This window comes from Balaenoptera physalus (assembly GCF_965194825.1).
Source record: "Balaenoptera physalus genome assembly, chromosome: 1".
Taxonomy (NCBI): domain Eukaryota; kingdom Metazoa; phylum Chordata; class Mammalia; order Artiodactyla; family Balaenopteridae; genus Balaenoptera; species Balaenoptera physalus.
Window position 1 is genome coordinate 39221341 of NC_138882.1, and position 17872 is coordinate 39239212.

The 17872-nt window shown below is 42.7% G+C and overlaps 1 protein-coding gene across 5 annotated transcripts in view; it reads left to right on the forward strand.

Annotated features, from left to right (window-relative positions):
* UTP25 (UTP25 small subunit processome component) overlaps positions 1-7018 on the forward strand; it is a 29846-nt gene extending 22828 nt beyond the window's left edge. For all 5 annotated transcript variants that reach the window (XM_082468798.1, XM_082468796.1, XM_082468794.1 and 2 more), the window contains one exon: positions 5812-7018. In XM_082468798.1, the coding sequence (XP_082324924.1) occupies positions 5812-6055 (244 nt within the window). In that variant the 3' untranslated portion in view covers positions 6056-7018. The remainder of the gene's footprint in view (positions 1-5811) is intronic.
* Positions 7019-17872: the final 10854 nt, after the last annotated feature.

Consider the following 17872-nt stretch of genomic DNA (forward strand, 5'->3'; position numbering starts at 1 on the left):
CCCAAATGTTCTCCTTACCAGGACGGGGAGGGAGGGATCCAGCAGCCTGCCGGAGCGAAGCAGGCTGGCATGACATGACTTCTTTGGGTATTCTGCTGCCTAGATGATCTGCTAGTGGAGAGTTGAGGAATGACTACATTTGCGTTTGCTGGGCTTCATCTTGGCTACCCAGACAAGGCTGTTTGGCCCAAGAGTGTTAACGAATGCCTTCTTGCTGGCATCATCATTTGCTTTGTTCCAGTGAGTTGTTGTTTTCATTCATGTTGGAAATGGTATTTTGGGGGAGTTTGCACTCAGCAGGTCTAAAGAGCCCTTAGTTTTCCAAAAGCTTGATACATCAAAGCAAGTCCTTTAGATGAAGTGGATGGATTGGAAAACTTCCCAGCGTGATTGTCTGTAGCAAGTGTGAACTAAGCTGGGATGAGCACTGCTCTCAAGTAGCAGCTTTTCAAGGAGAGGGCATGATGTCAAAGGAGCCCTTTCTCTTAAGTAGGCAGGACAGTCTCCTGTCTTACACTGTTCGTTTATTGACCAAGCTGTTTTGTCCCCAAAGTCACTATAAAGACAAACCTAACATGTGCCATTTGCTTTATACCCTCGACCAGGTTAGTGGGTGTTTGAGTTGAATGGAGATAATCTGCAACTGCCGATTATCTCAAGGTTCCCAGCTGTAGATTTTTTTGCTTGAGAGGTCACCAAGGTGATGATGGGTATTTTGATCTGCAGTGTCTTTGTGATTTGATTTTTTCATTTGACCTTGGGAAAAGTACATGTATTTTAAACTTTAGTATCCAGCTTTAAAATTCTGTATTTATATTCTCTATGGAAGTAGGCAGTGTTAGACATATTGCAGTTCGTTTGTGAGCTAGCAAAAAACTTTCAACCTGCGGATTTGTTTTCTTTGGGGAGATGAAACCAGTAGAATCTTAGGATGGGATGGGCATTTGGTCATGATGGCCCTCCTGAGGGGAGGACAGTTCACAGTTCTTTCTCTGAGCATTAGAGTGGGTTAGCACAGGAAGGAGGATTCTTAAGCAGGCGGCAGTCAGAAACTCTGGAGGTGGGAAACGCTAGTGGGGTGTTTCTGAGTGCTCCCTGCCCCAGGGAGAACCCCAGTTGTAGAAGTAACAGACCTGGTCTTTATAGACCGTGTGCAGGAGCCAGCCTTGCAAGTCAGTTGTGGGTGCCTCATTTATCTTTAACAGTTGTCAGGTAACAGACATCTGGAATGTCCTTAGTTTTAAGTCCTGTCACAGTGTTACGTCATATTTGTAGGGGTCACTGAAGACCCAAAGCACATACAGGAGAGGAGGAAGGCAGGGGAAGAGGTGCAGAAGACCATGGGAATTGGTACTAACTGCCCCTCTGAAGAGGTTCTGGTCACTTTCTCTTATTTCCAAGAGATGCCTAGTCTCTACTGTGGACGAATTGGTACTAAGAGAGATTTTCTTGGTTTTTAAATATAATACCTATTGGAATTGGTTTTGTTGTTTTATTTTGCTTTAAAAATTCTCTCATTATAAGAGTATTACACAATTATTGTAGAGAACCTGGAAAATCTAGGTTAAAAAAATGGGATCACTTATAATCTTACTGATATAAATACCCATTTTGATGTATTTCTTTCCTGTCTTTTTAATGTAAAAAACGTGCACGTGCACACACACACAGACACAGGCATTTTAAAAAGGATACCAAAATTGGGATCACAATGTACACATTGGGATTTTTTTTCTTTTATCTTGAATGTTTTATGTGCTTATTGAAAAAAAGCTTAAATAAGTTAGCATTTTGGTATATATTTGTATGTTATGGATGTATTTTTAAGTTAATATATATATAGTTCTACTATATCCTGCCCCCGCTCCAACTTTTTATTTGGGAAGATTATATTTCAAAAGACATTGTAAGACTATCCCAGTGAACATCTCTAACTCCTTCCACTTAGATTTCACCAGCTGTTAGCATTTTGCCACATTCTCATGCACCCACATTCTGTGTCTCGCCTTCTCTCTTTCCACTCATATCTCTTATTTTTTCTTCCTGAACCATTTGAGAGTAAATTACAGGAGGCTTCATGACACTTAACTCCTAAATCATTCAGCCTGTAGAGCCTAAAAACAACATTCTTTTATCTAACCACAACACCATTAACATACCACTTGACATTACTGCAGTAATACCATCTAATATTTAGTCTGTATGCAAATTTTCCTGGTTGTTCCCAAAATGACTATTACAGCTGTTTCTCACCCCCCGCCCCCAAATCCAGGACTTAGTTAAGAATCCTACATTGCATTTGCTTGACATGTGTCTTTAGTCTATTTTAGCAGTTCTCAAGCAGGAGCAGTTTTGCTCCCCAAGGGACATTTGGAAATATCTGGAGACATTTTTGGTTGGTACAGTTGGAGGGTTATTCTAGTGGTCTAGTGGTTCAAGCGGGTCAAGGCCTGGGTGCTGCTAGACGTCCTACAGTGCACAGGACAGCCCTTACAACAAAGAATTACCTGGCTTAAAATGGCAGTAGTGCCAGGGTTAAGAAACCCTGATCTAGAATAATTCTCTTCCTTTGTTCCTTGTTGTGATACTGATATTTTTTGAAGAGTACAGTCCAATTTCCTGTAGAATGTCCCACATCTGGATTTGTCTGTTTTCTTATTATTTAGATCAGTGTTCCCAAACTTTGCTACATATTAGAATCCCCTTGGGGAGCTTTTAAAAATCTGAATGCCCTGGTCATACCCCAGTATCAGTTAAATCATGGTGTTTGGGGATGGGGACCAGTTACAGGTATTTTTAAAAAACAAATAGGTGATTCAGTGAGCATCAGAATTCGGGGACCAAAGATTTAAACATTATTTTAGTAAGAATTCTACATAGAGGATATTGTGTACTTCCCCCTGCATCTCCTCAAGAGGCCCAGGGTGTCAGTTTATCCCATTTTTGGTGATACTAAATGTAATCACTTGGTCAAGGTAGGTCTGCTAAATCTTTACATTGTAAAAATACCTTTTCTGTGTAATTGTAAGTAATCTTTAAGGTGTGTATAGCATCCTTTTTAATGGTTACGTAGTGTTACATTGTATGGGTATGTAATTAACCCAGTTTCCTTTTAATGGGCATATTGATTTGTTTTCTGTTATTATATACAATAATGCCAAGAGCGTCCGTATGCGTAGTTGATGGCATAGTTGCCTAGGCATTTCCTTAGGATAAATTTGGAAAGGAAAACTTATTTGTTCAAAAGCTGTACCCAGTTTAAAATTTGCTGTGTGTTGCCACTCCCATCTTCTCCCCTCCCTGCTAAAACACACACTCACAATAATTTATACGCCATTAGCCTATTTCTGTAAAACCCTGCTTTTTTCCAGTGACTTGATAGTCAAAATGATACCTCATGGTTTTAATGTCTTTTTCTTGCTTTTCTGTGTTTTTTGTAATTGTCAGTTGAATGTAGTGCCTAAGTAAGTAGTTGGCCTGGGCACACCTCTTCTGTCAGGCCACTAGTGTGGCAGTTGTGAATCTAGTTAGGATTTGGTTGTTACCATAGTTACCTTCTATTTACCACAGACTGCCAGTTCCTCCAGCAGACAGTGGCCCACTGTGGGGCCCGGAGCTGGAGGGCCTTGTCTCAGCGCCCTGCTCCCCTCTCAGCTTTCGCCACGCCCTGCACTCCTGTGCCGAGGGAGAGCCTCTCCCCACGCTCCTGCCCCTCCCCCAGCAGCAGGCTGCTCCTGCCCGCTCCTCCCCCAAGGCTTGAAGTGGGGCAGGTGTTCTCCTCCTGGTCCGGCTCAGATGCAGGCAGGTTCTGTCCATCCTGGGCTTTGGAGCTGGCGCTTTCTCAGGGTTCCTGCACCACCCTCCATGGTGGCCAGCCTCTGCCTTGTTCTATGGGGGGTCTTGGTGGGAAAGAGTTCCCTGCTTCTCTGCAGTGGTGGCAAACATCTGCTTACATCAGTGCAGGATCTTGGGCTGAACAGGCTTCATGCCCTTTCCCCAGGACAGACTGCCCTTTTTACTGGATGTAAGTCTTGTGGGGAGGGATGGGGTGAGAGGGTTAACGCCCCTCCCTTAGGGCAGACAGTTTTGCTGCTTCTGACTCCACCCCAGCAGTTGACCTTTGCCCCTCTCATTGGCTTCAGGCTTTAGCTTCACATACAACATGGCTCTGGGAAGAGAGTGAGTTTTCATGTCTGCACCACCATCGGGGTGTCTCAGGTCTTCTGCCTTGCCTCCAGCCTCTCCAGGGCTCCCAGTGGAGACCTATGGAAAAGACCTCATGACTGTGAAGTAAAGGAGTGTCCGGGAATCCCAGGGATTCTGAACTGTCATGCAAGTCCATAATTGCCCTTTAAGAACTTGTTAAAAGTGTAGCTTTTTTCTTCCTACCCACTTTCTTAGCAGCTGCCCTCTTCCCCACTGTGCTCTGCCAAGGGTGAAGTGGTTCGTATGTCCTGTCTTTCTTCAGACGATCTTGTCACTCTTTGGAATTCAGTCAGTGATGGGCTGAAGCTGGCTCATACCAGCTCTTAAGGTATGGTTGCACATCTCTTCCCAGTTCCAAGTTCAGCAGCGTGACACTGGCAGCTTGAAATGGAGTATTTACACCACAGAAATTGACAAATGCTTCAAATCAGCACCTGTCCTCCCCCACTGAGAATCCGTTGTTAAACACACACCAGGGCACCGCTGAATCAGTTCACTTGGTTGCCCCGTGACATCAGCTATCTAGGCTCAGGAAAAGGAACACTGTTGTAGATTATCTTTTTCTTGTTAGCATGGGAGCAGTATTCTCTTGAGTTTTCTACATACTAAGCAGAAATGGAACTCTCTGTTTGTTTTTGTTTGTTTTGATAACTACTGAGACAGAACTGTGTTTTTTCAACATCATTAGCCATTAGAATTCCTTTATGGAAAGAGGATGTGGAAAGATGAACCAAGTAATGGACTGCAGTTATATTTTGGAAGAGGAGGGTCTCCAGAGAGATCAGGATGAGCCAAGGGATAAAAAGACAAGGAAAACTTATCGTCCATGAATAAAATAAAATTCCCGAGGGAGTCTGACATCAGCCCTGTATGAGAGTCTAACAGGAAAAATCAGAACCTTGTCAACGTATAAAATCTTTGGTCATGGAGCCCAAGAGGGAATGACTGACCTCAACCTGAACCGTAAGGCGAGTCCCTAGGGTCTGCACGCCCCCCCCCCCCAACCATGCAGCCCTGTGCAGCAGGGAAAGAAGCGAGGAAGCTGTTGAAATTAATTGCCTTCCCATAATGCCTAATGGGTCCTCGGGCAGGATTTTGTAAATGGGTGAACTTGGGACATCTGCCATGGAGTTAACATGTCTACAGAATGACAAGAAAAGACTAATGGGAGTGCATTTACAGTTTATGCAGTTTATTTTATGTACTGGGTCTGACCTCATCTCCATTATAGAACACTGTTTTGCCTGATTATAATGAGGATAATGTTAAATTGGAAATGCCTGCTTTTCAAATTTTCTGCGACAGATTTCTAATTCTTGCCTACTATTCTTCCCCACCCTACCTCAGTCTGCTCAGATTAGGCTCAAGAAGTGCAAATTCATTTTATCATTATGTTAAGCCAAACATTAGGAATTCAAATACGTTGTCACAAAAAATGAGCCCCTCCAGCTCAAATTAGAGTTACTTTTGGTCTGGGTGTTATTTGTGCCATGGTCTTTCTCCTTGCATGAAACAGCGAGAGTGACTATGTCCCTGTAAAACTCTTCGGTGGCTTTTCCATAAAATTTCTCATGTAGACATAGCCTCTCTTTCTCCTTCTAACAGATACACAATAAAAGGCATCAGGAACCTGATTTTCTACGAACTGCCAACATATCCCCACTTCTACAGTGACGTCTGTAACATGCTGCAAGCCACCACCAGAGGAGAGGAAGCTGCCTGGACCTGCACTGTCCTCTACTCCAAGTACGATGCCCAGAGGTTGGCTGCTGTGGTCGGCGTGGAGCGGGCTGCGCACATGCTGCAGTCCAAGAAGAACGTCCACCTCTTCATTACTGGAGAGAGATGAGAATTGGTTGGACAGGAAATGGTGTTTGGTGTGATATGTCATGCTTCATTCTTTGTCACTTGGACCTGATTCTGATCACTTACACAAAGAAGGGCTGCAACAGGGAAGGAGCACCAGGCGGGTTCTTATCAGATACTTCCTTCTTTTCAGATCATATATACCTGAAAAGTTCAGTGTAAACCAGATTTTGGTAAAACCCATCTTTCAGAGGTCAGAGGAGAGCTCATGGGACTCTGAGAAGTTGATAGAAGGAATCTTCTACTTGTGAATTTTTTTGTACGCCATAAATTCTTTTGTTGTGATTTCACCTCTAATTTATTACACTGGGTAAATTCTTTCAGATTTGCCTGTTTCTATTTGACACCTTCTTAAAGTGAGGCATGCATTTCTTTGCTTGTGAGAACTGGTTATGAGAAATTGGAATACTTCTTGCTGTTGAATATCATCTTAGTTTTGGATCGCACAGGTTTTGCAAAACTGTTATTTTTCCCCAGCCAAACTTTTTTAAACCTTAAATATTCTATTTTAATTCAACCTAGAAGAGCACATTCGTTCACTGATCTTTTTTAACTCCTAAATGTTTTAGTGAAAATATATACTTAAAAAATCACATTATATAAAATAACATTAATTTCTACTTTATTTCAAGAAATAATTTTGTGAAATTCTTGATGTCACAAATTCATCTTCAACATCACTGTCTTCATTGCTATAGTCATTTTTTAAGTCATATAACATAAAAAGGAAAAGAAGTTACACTTTTAAAAACATTTTTAGGGAGTTCCCTGGCGGTCCAGTGGTTTGGGCTCGGTGCTTTCACTGCCGAGGCCCAGTTTCAGTTCCTGGTCAGGGAACAAAGATCCTGCAAGCTGCGTAGCGCGGCCAAAAAAAAAAAAAAAAATTGAACTATTCTCAGAAACATTACAAATTCAGAACCTGCATCATCTGAAAATAAATTGCCAAGTTGCTGGGCCTGTCACTCCTAAAAATCACTCCTGAATTTAGTATGTATTTCATGTAAACAAGGACATTTTTCTATGTAACCTCAAAACAACCGTCAAATCAGGAAATTGCCACTAATCCTTGGGCCCCATTCAGATTTTGCCAAATGTCCCAGTAATAACCTTTATAGCAAAAGGATGCAGTTCAGAGTTACAAACTGCTTTGAGTTGTCATGTCTCTGTAGTGGCCTTTATTCTGAATGGTACCTCAGCTTTTTCTTGGCTTTCTTGACCTTGACACTTTATTTTTTTAATTTTTAAAAATTTTTAAATTTTTTTTAACATCTTTATTGGAGTATAATTGCTTTACAATGGTGTGTTAGTTTCTGCTTTATAACAAAGTGAATCAGCTATACATATATCCCCATATCTCCTCCCTCTTGTGTCTCCCTCCCAGCCTCCCTATTCCACCCCTCTAGGTGGTCACAAAGCACTGAGCTGATCTCCCTGTGCTATGCGGCTGCTTCCTACTTGCTATCTATTTTACACTTGGTAGTATATTATAAATCCATGGCACTCTCTCACTTCGTCCCAGCTTACCCTTCCCCCTCCCTGTGTCCTCAAGTCCATTCTCTACGTCTGCGTCTACCTAGCCTGCCCCTAGGTTCTTGAGAAACTTTTTTTTTTTTTTTTTTAGATTCCATATATATGTGTTAGCATACGGTATTTGTTTTTCTCTTTCTGACTTCACTCTGTATGACAGTCTCTAGGTCCATCCACCTCACTACAAATAACTCAATTTCATTTCTTTTTATGGCTGAGTAATAGAGGTTGACGCTTTAGAAGATTACAGGCCAGTTATTTTGGATGGTGTTTCCTGTCAGATTAGGTTAGGTTAAGTTTGGTTTATGCGTCTTTGGCAGGAGCAGCATAGAAGCGATGCTGCGTCCTCCTTGCTGCATCTCTTCAGGCGGTGCATGATTTCCACCTGTCCCATCATTATGACACTAACTGACCACTTGTTTAAGGTGGTGCTTGCCAGACTTGTTCACTATAGAATCACTCATTCCCCCTTTATTAATTTATATTAATATTACGAGTATGGATTCTTCGTTTTTTATTCAGTGGGTTATAATTGGTTATTATTGTTATTCCTTTAGATACTTAAATGGTCTCAGATAAGGCCAGCAGGAACACCTTCAAGCTGGCTCCTGTGTCTTCTTGACACATCCCCCTTTTTCTTGGGCATTTCTTTATTTTCTGACACTATAAGACATTCCAAGTTTGTCTGGTACTTTCCCTATTCCAGCCCTGCTTTCTTTAGTGGAAAATTATCTTAAAGCGAAGATTTGAGTGCTAAGTGTACTCAATACTATTGTGGAGCCACTGGTCCGTGGCCATCTCGGTGGTCAGAGTTTGGGAATATCTGCATGTGCGTATATGTATACACATACCTATGTGCCCACGACATCTAAATTTATTTCTGTGTCCATATAATGAAAACCATGAATTTACACCATACCTCCAATTTCAGACTGACAACACAGGGTTCCTTTTGTTTTCTCCCTTTCCAAACTTGTAACTCCCTTCTCAGATTGTGAGACATGTGGCTCCCATTAGGCTCAATGGAACAACCCATATTGGTACAGATTTTCTTCCTCTTGGACATGCTTAAAATTGCTCATCAGAAAAAAAAAAAAAGTGAAATCACTTTTGGGGTACTTTTCCTGCTAGATATTTGAATAGGCATTTTTATTTCTCTCTCAACATGGAGAGTAGAACTATTCATTCCATATATAGATGGGTTCCTAAAGTTTTGCAAATTTATAGGCTTAAGCCAGCCAAACTCATGCTACAAAGAACATTTTTTTTTAATATATATTTTAAGATGGAGTATAGTTGATTTACAATGTTGCATTAGTTTCAGGTGTACAGCAAAGCAAATCAGTTATACATACACATGTATCCACTCTACAGAGAACTGTTTTATCCATAGAGTGCCCTGTGGTTATTGGCATATTTGTGCTGTGTTTACCATAGAGCCTGTGTATTATGAGAAAAGAAACGAGTTATTTGCCTAGTTCAGAGATATGAGGAAGAAGGGACTCTGATTACCCCCATCTTCTATTTCCATATTCTTTTCCCTGTGAATTGTAGCTACTTCATGGCTTTCATTATCACTATTCACAAGACTCTCAAATCTCCATCTTCTCTGGACCTCCACTCACATGTGAGCCTGGATTTCAAGTCTATGATATAGCCCCAGAAATACATATTTTTTTAAGCATCCCTACTGATTTTAATGCTAGCTTATAGCCAGCTAACTGCTTCTCGCCTACAGAGAACACTGAGGGTTTCAAGTGCGAACCAAGCAGTATTGCCTCTGTTCCTGGCTCAGCACCTGGGAAAGAAGGTAAGCCTCGGCAGTGGCCCTGGCTCCTGAGTTGATGGCAAAGAGTTGACTTTTTGGAGTGGTTTCATTAAAAGCATGCCTTAACATCAGGTCTCTCACTCACACAAAATAAGGGAGAGAAGAGGGTCTACTGGACCACGGATAATAACAACTGAGCTGGAATTATACACAATGTTGATATTTCTTATCAAGGCTCATCTTCAGTAAGCAAGTACCTATATAGTGCTGGTAGAAAATAGACAAAGGAATGATCCCAATCCTGGGAAGAGGTAGAATTTTAAGGTAGGAAAAGGAACTTAACCAGAAAGAGTTTTAAACTTTTTTTTTTCTTCCCATAGTAACAACTTAGCACTTTTCTCTTTGAGGGGAAAAAAGCTTTGAGTCATGAATGCTTTCTGCAGCTGGCTGCACCATATGCAGTATTCAAAAGACAAGAACTAGCTAATCATAGAGAACCAGCGGCAGCTTAACAGCCCTCTGCTGGCTTCCAAAGGGCTTATAATTGAGTGCAGATGGTCCCGGCAGGATGGGTATGAATCCCTGCTGACTCCTCACATCCCAGAGGGCCAAGGGGGGCTCATGAAGCCTCCCAGCCCTGATTGTGCCCTCGTGGGGGCCACTGAGGAAGGAGGGGAGGCAGGTGGTGCGAGAGCCTGCTGGCTGCCTTCTGCCCAGCCTTCCCTCGGCTGCGTGAACAGATCTTCAGGCTGCAGAGTGTAGCTTTGATGAGTCTAGGGTCTCAAGATTACAGAAGGCCTGGGGTAAGGGAACAGGGTTGGGGGTTCTTTATAATCATTGGAAGAGCCTCATTGTGCAACCTGCAGGTGGCTGCAGGGCGCCAGAGCCTCACGGAGGAGGGATGTGGTGGGCATGCACAGACTGCTCCTTTTCAGGGAGAGTCCTGCTGGGGGTGGGGCCCTCACAGCTGGCCCGCCCTCTCCTTCCCCGCTCTCCTTCCCATCTCTTCCCCAGCTTCTCTCTTTAAAGGAGTTATGGTAGTCATCCTTGCACCATTCAAAAAAAGCTTTTCTGGCTTTTCTAGCTAAACAGAATTCTAAACAAATTTCAGTCTCATTCAGAAAAACTTTTCTAGCTAAGTAGAATTCTAAACAAATTTCAATCTGCTTTTAATACCAGAGTCAGTGAATTGGGAGTAGATACACAGATAATCCAAAATTCATGTAGTCTTTGGAAGGGGAAAGAGAGAAGACAGCTCCCTCTCCTTTCCTTGGGGCCTAGCCATCCCTCCCACGTGAATCTACCACATCTAGCTGACAGCACAAAGTGCATTTCTTTCTAAAGACTTGTATTTCTTCCTCTTATACCATATGCTCCAGCCAGAGCTGCAATAAAATTCTATGTATTTTATGTCCTGTTTCTGAGCTGAACACGTGTTCCTGTCCCCTCATCGTTTGCCTTGTTTCTGTGAGGACCCTCCTTTCTTCAGATGTGGGAAGGAGTTCCCTCTGCATTGCTTTCATTTCAGTATAATCCCTGGATTTGCCTTTCGCCTCTGGCCACGTTGCCATCATTCCTGTGGGAGGTGAGAGCATGAGAAAGAACAGAGGTCTGGGCCTCAATCAAACGGGCTGGCTGTCTCAGTAGTTGAGTCCTATGCGCCAAAGGAGTCAGGGCTGAGATTGGATTGCTACAAGGCTTGCTCGCCCTGCACAGAGAAATCTGAACCTGGTGGGCAGCCCCACCCAGGTGTCACCCTCACTGCTGGGAGGAACACCTGCACTTGCTTGTCCTCCTGGCTCCCACAGTGGGCGGGGCATGGCACAGTCCTGGCCAAGTTGTCATGGTCTTCAGGCTTGGGCCTCTGCAGCTGGCTGGGACCGGTGGGAGCTGTAGCCTCGGCTCACACAGGGAAAGAAGGCAGTCTTTGCTGCTTGGCTGATTTGGAAGCTGTGCCGAATTCCTGCCCATCTGTTCTCCCAACTGAGCCAAGGCCAAAGCTGTCTAGCTCTTGCCAACCCAGGGAATGACACGGAGCCCTGTATCCTGCAGCCCTCGTTCTCACTGCCCTCTGCAGCCCCTCTCATCTGTCAGTTTGACTCCCCACAGAGATGGCCCTGGGCTCACAGCTGCTGTTTGCCCACAGATGTTCATGGGTTTCTGCCTTTTATGTTTCCATCATTTTTCAAAACCGGCCCCGAGCTGGGTGCTGGCACCAACATTACCACCAACCCACTGTGGCTCTGTGCAGGTCCTCCTGGCCACCTCTCAGCTTTCTCATCTTTATAAAGTGGGGTACAACCTCCACTATCCTGACAGAGGGACATGAGAGAAAGTAGAAGAGACTGCTGTTGTTTGCCCGTACTCGCCTCCTAATTCTCTAGTAAGAGGACCCTGGATTTTATTGGGTGACAAAGTGCCCAGTCCCCCTTGCGGTAGGGTGTGGCCAGGGAAACGAGCACTAACCTTGGGGCAGACTCTTAGGAGAGCTCTTTGAAACTGGTGGGAACACCACTTTTGCCTCTTGTTCTTCCCTTTTTCCTGCCTGCAACACAGAAGAGATGGTTGAAGCTCTAAAGGACAGAACTCTGTGCACAGAAGATGGTGGAGCCGAAAGACAGAGGAGCCTGGCTCTCAGATCATATCCTGAAGCTGCGATCCCAGCTCTGCATGGTCTCTCTTCACACTTTTCTCTGAAATCCTAAATCCCTCATTTGTTTCAGCCACTGAGGACAGGCTGTATTGTTGGCCTCAGGCTGTATTGCCAAGTCCTAACTGCTACAGAGGACAAAAATGGGATCACAAGTCCTGAAGTCCAAAGGCTCTGCCTATTCTTTCTTCTTTCTTCTTGTCTCTGCAGGAACCAGCATAGGGGTTGTGCTTCAAGGTTGACGCCTGGCCATTTGGTGACAGTGCGGAGTGAGCGCTAAGGCATGTCTGGCTTTGTGCCATCACTTCCGTCACCTCCAATCCAACTGGATCTATAAGAATGAGGGAGGACATATGTCTTCTCATAGGGTTTATGGAAACTGATGGTAGCAGAAAAATAACTGGCAAGAAAACAGACTTCAATTCCCTGAAAGTTGGTGACCACCTGTTTTTCATTTCTTCAGGTGTACTTCAAAGCAAAATTAGGAAATGAGTCCGGATCCCCAGTTTGGTAGCAACTTAGAGGTCTTGTGGTCCAATCTGCCGCTTGACCCCTGAGTCGCCTATAGGTTGTCTCTGAGAGGCAGTCACCAGCCTTGCCTGAATGCTCTCAAGGATGAGCTACTCACTTGTGGCTTTTCAATCAGCTCTGCTCACTATACAGTGTGAAACTTCCATCCATCAGTCCTCTCTGTGTCTGAAGTGCCACAGTACAGGTCCTTCTCTTCCACTTGTTAACTCCCAGTGATTCGAAGACATCCACCATGTCCTCCACGAGACTTCATTTTTCCAGGTCAATCATCCTTAGTTCCTTCAATGAATTTTTTTTTCTGAAAAGTTAATCTTTACTTTTGGTTTTCTTATTAGAAAACAACCCCTGCTCATTCAGCAGACAAGTCACGCAGTGGAAAACAATACAAAATCAAAAATATACCTACTTGGTGATAATGGTTATTAACATCTTGGTATGTTTCCTCCCAGATTTCTTTCTGCATTAATAACAATAATAATATTAATAGCCCACAGTTTATATAGAGACACTTCCATTACAAGGTGGTTTTGTCAGTAATCTGTTTAGCACAGTGCCTGGCACATTACACTACAAGGTAACATTTTTGGAAACACTTATGTGCCAGAAACTCTTCTAAACTCTTTACGTGTATTAAATCAGTTAATCCTCACACACTCATCTGAAGTAGGCACCATAATTTTCCCTGTTCTATAGGGGAATCAGAGGCTTACAGATGTGAAGGAACTTGCTTAGTAACAGCTAGGGAATATTACTCAGCCATAAAAAGAAACGAAACTGAGTTATTTGTAGTGAGGTGGATGGACCTAGAGACTGTCATACAGAGTGAAGTAAGTCAGAAAGAGAAAAACAAATACCGTATGCTAACACATATATATGGAATCTAAAAAAAAAAAAAAAAGGTTCTGAAGAACCTAGGGGCGGGACAGGAATAAAGACACTGATGTAGAGAATGGACTTGAACATGGGGAGGGGGAAGGGTAAGGTGGGACAAAGTGAGAGAGTGGCATTAACATATATACACTGCCAAATGTAAAATAGCTAGTGGGAAGCAGCTGCATAGCACAGGGAGATCAGCTCAGTGCGTTGTGACCACCTAGAGGGGTGGGATAGGGAGGGTGGGAGGGAGACGCAAGAGGGAGGGGATGTGGGGATATATGTATACATATAGCTGATTCACTTTGTCATACAGCAGAAACTAACACAACATTGTAAACCAATTATACTCCAATAAAGATGTTAAAAAAAACCAGGACTGTCATACAGAGTGAAGTAAGTAAGAGAAAAACATATCATATTAACACATACATGTGGAATCTAGAAAAATGGTATAGATGATCTTATTTGCAAAGCAGAAATAGAGACACGGATGTAGAGAACAAATGTATTGTTACAAGGGAGAAAGGGTGGTGGTGGGATGAATTGGGAGATTGGGATTGACATATATACACTATTTTTTTTAATCTTTTTTTTTTAACATCTTTATTGGAGTATAATTGCTTTACAATGGTGTGTTAGTTTCTGCTTTATAACAAGGTGAATCAGCTATACATATACATATATCCCCATATCTCCTCCCTCTTGCGTCTCCCTCCCACCCTCCCTATCCCACCCCTCTAGGTGGTCACAAAGCACCAAGCTGATCTCCCTGTGCTATGCAGCTGCTTCCCACTAGCTATCTGTTTTACATCTGGTAGTATATATAAGTCCATGCCACTCTCTCACTTCATCCCAGCTTCCCTTTCCCCCTCCCCATGTCCTCAAGTCCATTCTCTACGTCTGTGTCTTTATTCCTGTCCTGCCCCTAGGTTCTTCATAACCATTTTTTAAAAATTTTTTTTTTAAGATTCCATATATATATGTTAGCATACGGTATTTGTTTTTCTCTTTCTGACTTACTTCACTCTATGACAGTCTCTAGGTCCATCCACCTCACTACAAATAACTCAATTTCGTTTCTTTTTATGGCTGAGTAATATTCCATTGAACATATATACACTATTAATACTATGTATAAAATAGATAACTAATGAGAACATACTGCATAGCACAAGGAACTCTACTCAGTGCTGTGTGGTGACCTAAATGGGAAGAAAATCCAAAAAAGGGGATATATGTATATGTATAGCTGATTCACTTTGCTGTACAGCAGATACTAATACAGCATTGTAAAGCAACTATACGCCAATAAAAATTCATTAAAAAAAATAATAACAGGATTTGAACCCAGGTAGTATGATTCCCCCAAACCCATATTGTTTTTCACTAGTTGATGCTTCTCTAAAACAAAAGCAAAAAAGCACTCAGTAGATTGTAGCTATTATTATTACTACCCCTTTAAAAGGAGAGATCTGAAATTGTTGAACTCTTAAAAAGACAGAGGATTATAATACTTTCTTGGTGGTGGTAGCGTTGTTATAAACAAACGCTAATTAAGTTGTTTTGTATGCCATCCTTCTGGATTGTATGACATTCTAAAGGGCAATCTAGGCTTCTGAGAAGCTTAATGCCTCATATAGCAGATGATTATTGAAGGCATATTTTTAACTTGTTTGCTGCTCTGTTTATCCTTGGTCCATCGAGCTTTACCCAGAGAAATTAAATTCTTAATATCAGGCCAAATAAAAATTAAGAAGATACCTTTTCTTGAAACATGCACCTACACGGAAAAGCAGCATAACAGTGTTTAAAATCATGGGCACTGAAGCAACGCTGCCTGGGTTCAAATTTTTGCTTTGCTACTTTCTAGTGATTTTTATGAAATTCCTTAAACTCTCTGTGTCTCAGTAGCCACATCTGTAAAATGGTCTTATGGTAATAGTAATACCTGTCTCTAGAGTTGTTATAATAATTAAGTTACTTAATCCATGCAGGGCACTTAGAACTGCTTGGCACATAGTCACTGCTCAGTCAGTCTGAACTAGTATTACATACAGACCTTCCATCCCACAGTACAAAGCTAAAAGAAAACAAAGGAAAGTCGTGGGGCATCAACTTCTGTTTTGGGTTATTCTTGCCTATAAGCCTTATTCTTTTTAAGTGAGTGAAAAAGAAATTTTGAGAGAGAGGGCTTCAGAAAATAGCTGTGGGGATTTTACCCAGCAAATTCCAGGGCTTAAGGACGAGGAAGTGTGACATTTTAATGAGTTATAAACAGCAGGTGGCGCTGTAAACAAGTTCAGTAACAAGCTCTTCACCTCCCCTCTGGCTGCCTCTGGGCTGCCACTGCCCTGTGCCCTCTTGAGCTGAAGAGACCCAGAAACCCAAGCCTCTTTTGTTTTCTTCTTCTTTTTGAAACAATTCCAACACATAGGAAATATGAAAATTCAAAGACAGTTAAAAAAACTTGTGGTATAATTTGTTTATAAGTTAACACCTTTTAAAAATGATTCCACAAATAACATGTTTATTTCAGGAAACAGTTTGTATAGAGCAGTGTACATTATGTTTTAAGAAATGGAAAATCACTACTAGGTGCAATCCATAATTAAACTCACAAATAACTGTTAAAAATTAACATTTTAAACACAAACCCAAAATTATAATAACTTGATGAATAACTTCCTTTGGAAATACAACCAAATTTGTATGTATGAGGCCCAAGTCAAATGGTCCCCTGCTTCCCCTTCACCAAGCTCTGGCTACACCTTTTGTGCAGAGGAAAGATTGGGCACATGACTTGGAATTCTGGTTGCTTGTCTGAACCTTCATTATAGGGGGGTCAGAGTTTTCCTCATAGAGAAAACTGCTGGGTACTTTCCTAGCCTTTTATCCACCCACCTCTTCCAGGCCTGGCTTGTCACTCACTACCTTCTTGAGACTGTCCATTTCCATACCTGCCCCAGAGCAGATGCCCTCCTAACACTTCCTCCCTCTTTGGTCCTCCTCTTGGGAACAGTATTTACCAGACCAAAAGATAGCAGGAGGCCATGGGGAAAGAGAAGTAAGTTGATAGTTACTGAACACCTACTATGGGCCAGGAACTGTCCTGGGTGCTTTATCTGCATCATCTCATAACAACCGTAAACCTAGTATCTGTCACCATTTTTTTCATGTGGGGGAAACATGCTTGGAGAAATTAGATATCTAAGTCTTCCAAAGTTAAACAGCTAGTTAGTGGCCAATGCTGCATGTTTTTTCTGTCATCCCCATGTGATTGAGAAGGTCAGGACCAGTGGCTCAGATGGAGATGAATCTGCAGGGGATTCTCTCTTTCAGTCTGTGGCCACGTCTGGTCCATTTTATTAGCACAGCATCTCTTAAGCATGAACTCTTCTCTCTGACTCCCTTCCCACGGCTTTACTTAGTTCAAGCCTTTGTTAGCCTCTTCCTGTGGTACAGTCCAGACTTTGGAACCTGCTAGCTTAGGCTTTAATCCCAGCTTTACCTTTTACTGGGTGTGTGACCTTTGTCAAGTTGCTTGCCTTTGTCTTACCTCAGTTTCCTTATTTGTAGGATGGAGATAATGACATCTTTCTTAGGGAGTAGAATTGTGAGGTTGAAATGAAACCACATAAGTACTTGTAGATCTCATCAAATCCCATTCTCTCCCTTTTGCTTGGACTGCCCACTGATTCATCCATGCTACAAATATGTACTGTGCACCCACCATGGGCCAGGAATTCTTTTGGGCACTTAGGATAGACCTGCTTCCTGCACTTGGAGAATTAGAGTGCATGGGGGAGAGAGAAAATAAACAACTAGAAGCTAGATAAAAATATAATTTCAGATGGTGCTAAATGCTGGAAGAAAATAGAGCAAGGTCAATGGATAGAGATCTTTGGCCATCCTGTTTCCTCTGCATAGAATGCCCTGTCGCCACTGTGGAACTCTTACCTTTCAAGACCCCCTTCAAATGATCCCCTCTGTGAAATCATCACGGCTCACTATCAAATTTAATCATGGCCTCTCTAGACTTTCCCACTGGCTGTCCAAATCTATCTGTGCGACTGAGGACAACCACTCTGTCTTACTCCTTGTTGCACTTTCCAAACCGCTGTCCACCCTCAAGAAAAGCTCCTTGGGTATACTGCAGAGGAGAGCTGACACTATCACCCCGAGAAACTACCTGATGTGCCAGTTTGCGAGTGGCAAATCCTCGCGTGGAGAGAGAGAAAAGAAAGGGAGCAGACATCCTGGAACCTCTGCAGGGGCCAAAGGAACAACCTTCCAAACAAATGACAGAATGAAACATCCGCGCTGTGGTGTATGGGTGTAGGTGTGGGTGTGTCTGCCTTAGAGGCAGGGATGAAGGCTGACAGGAGGGGGAAACCTACATTTTCTAGCAAGAGGGACACTGGTTCTCTTTTCTCTAAAAAGCCCAAGAA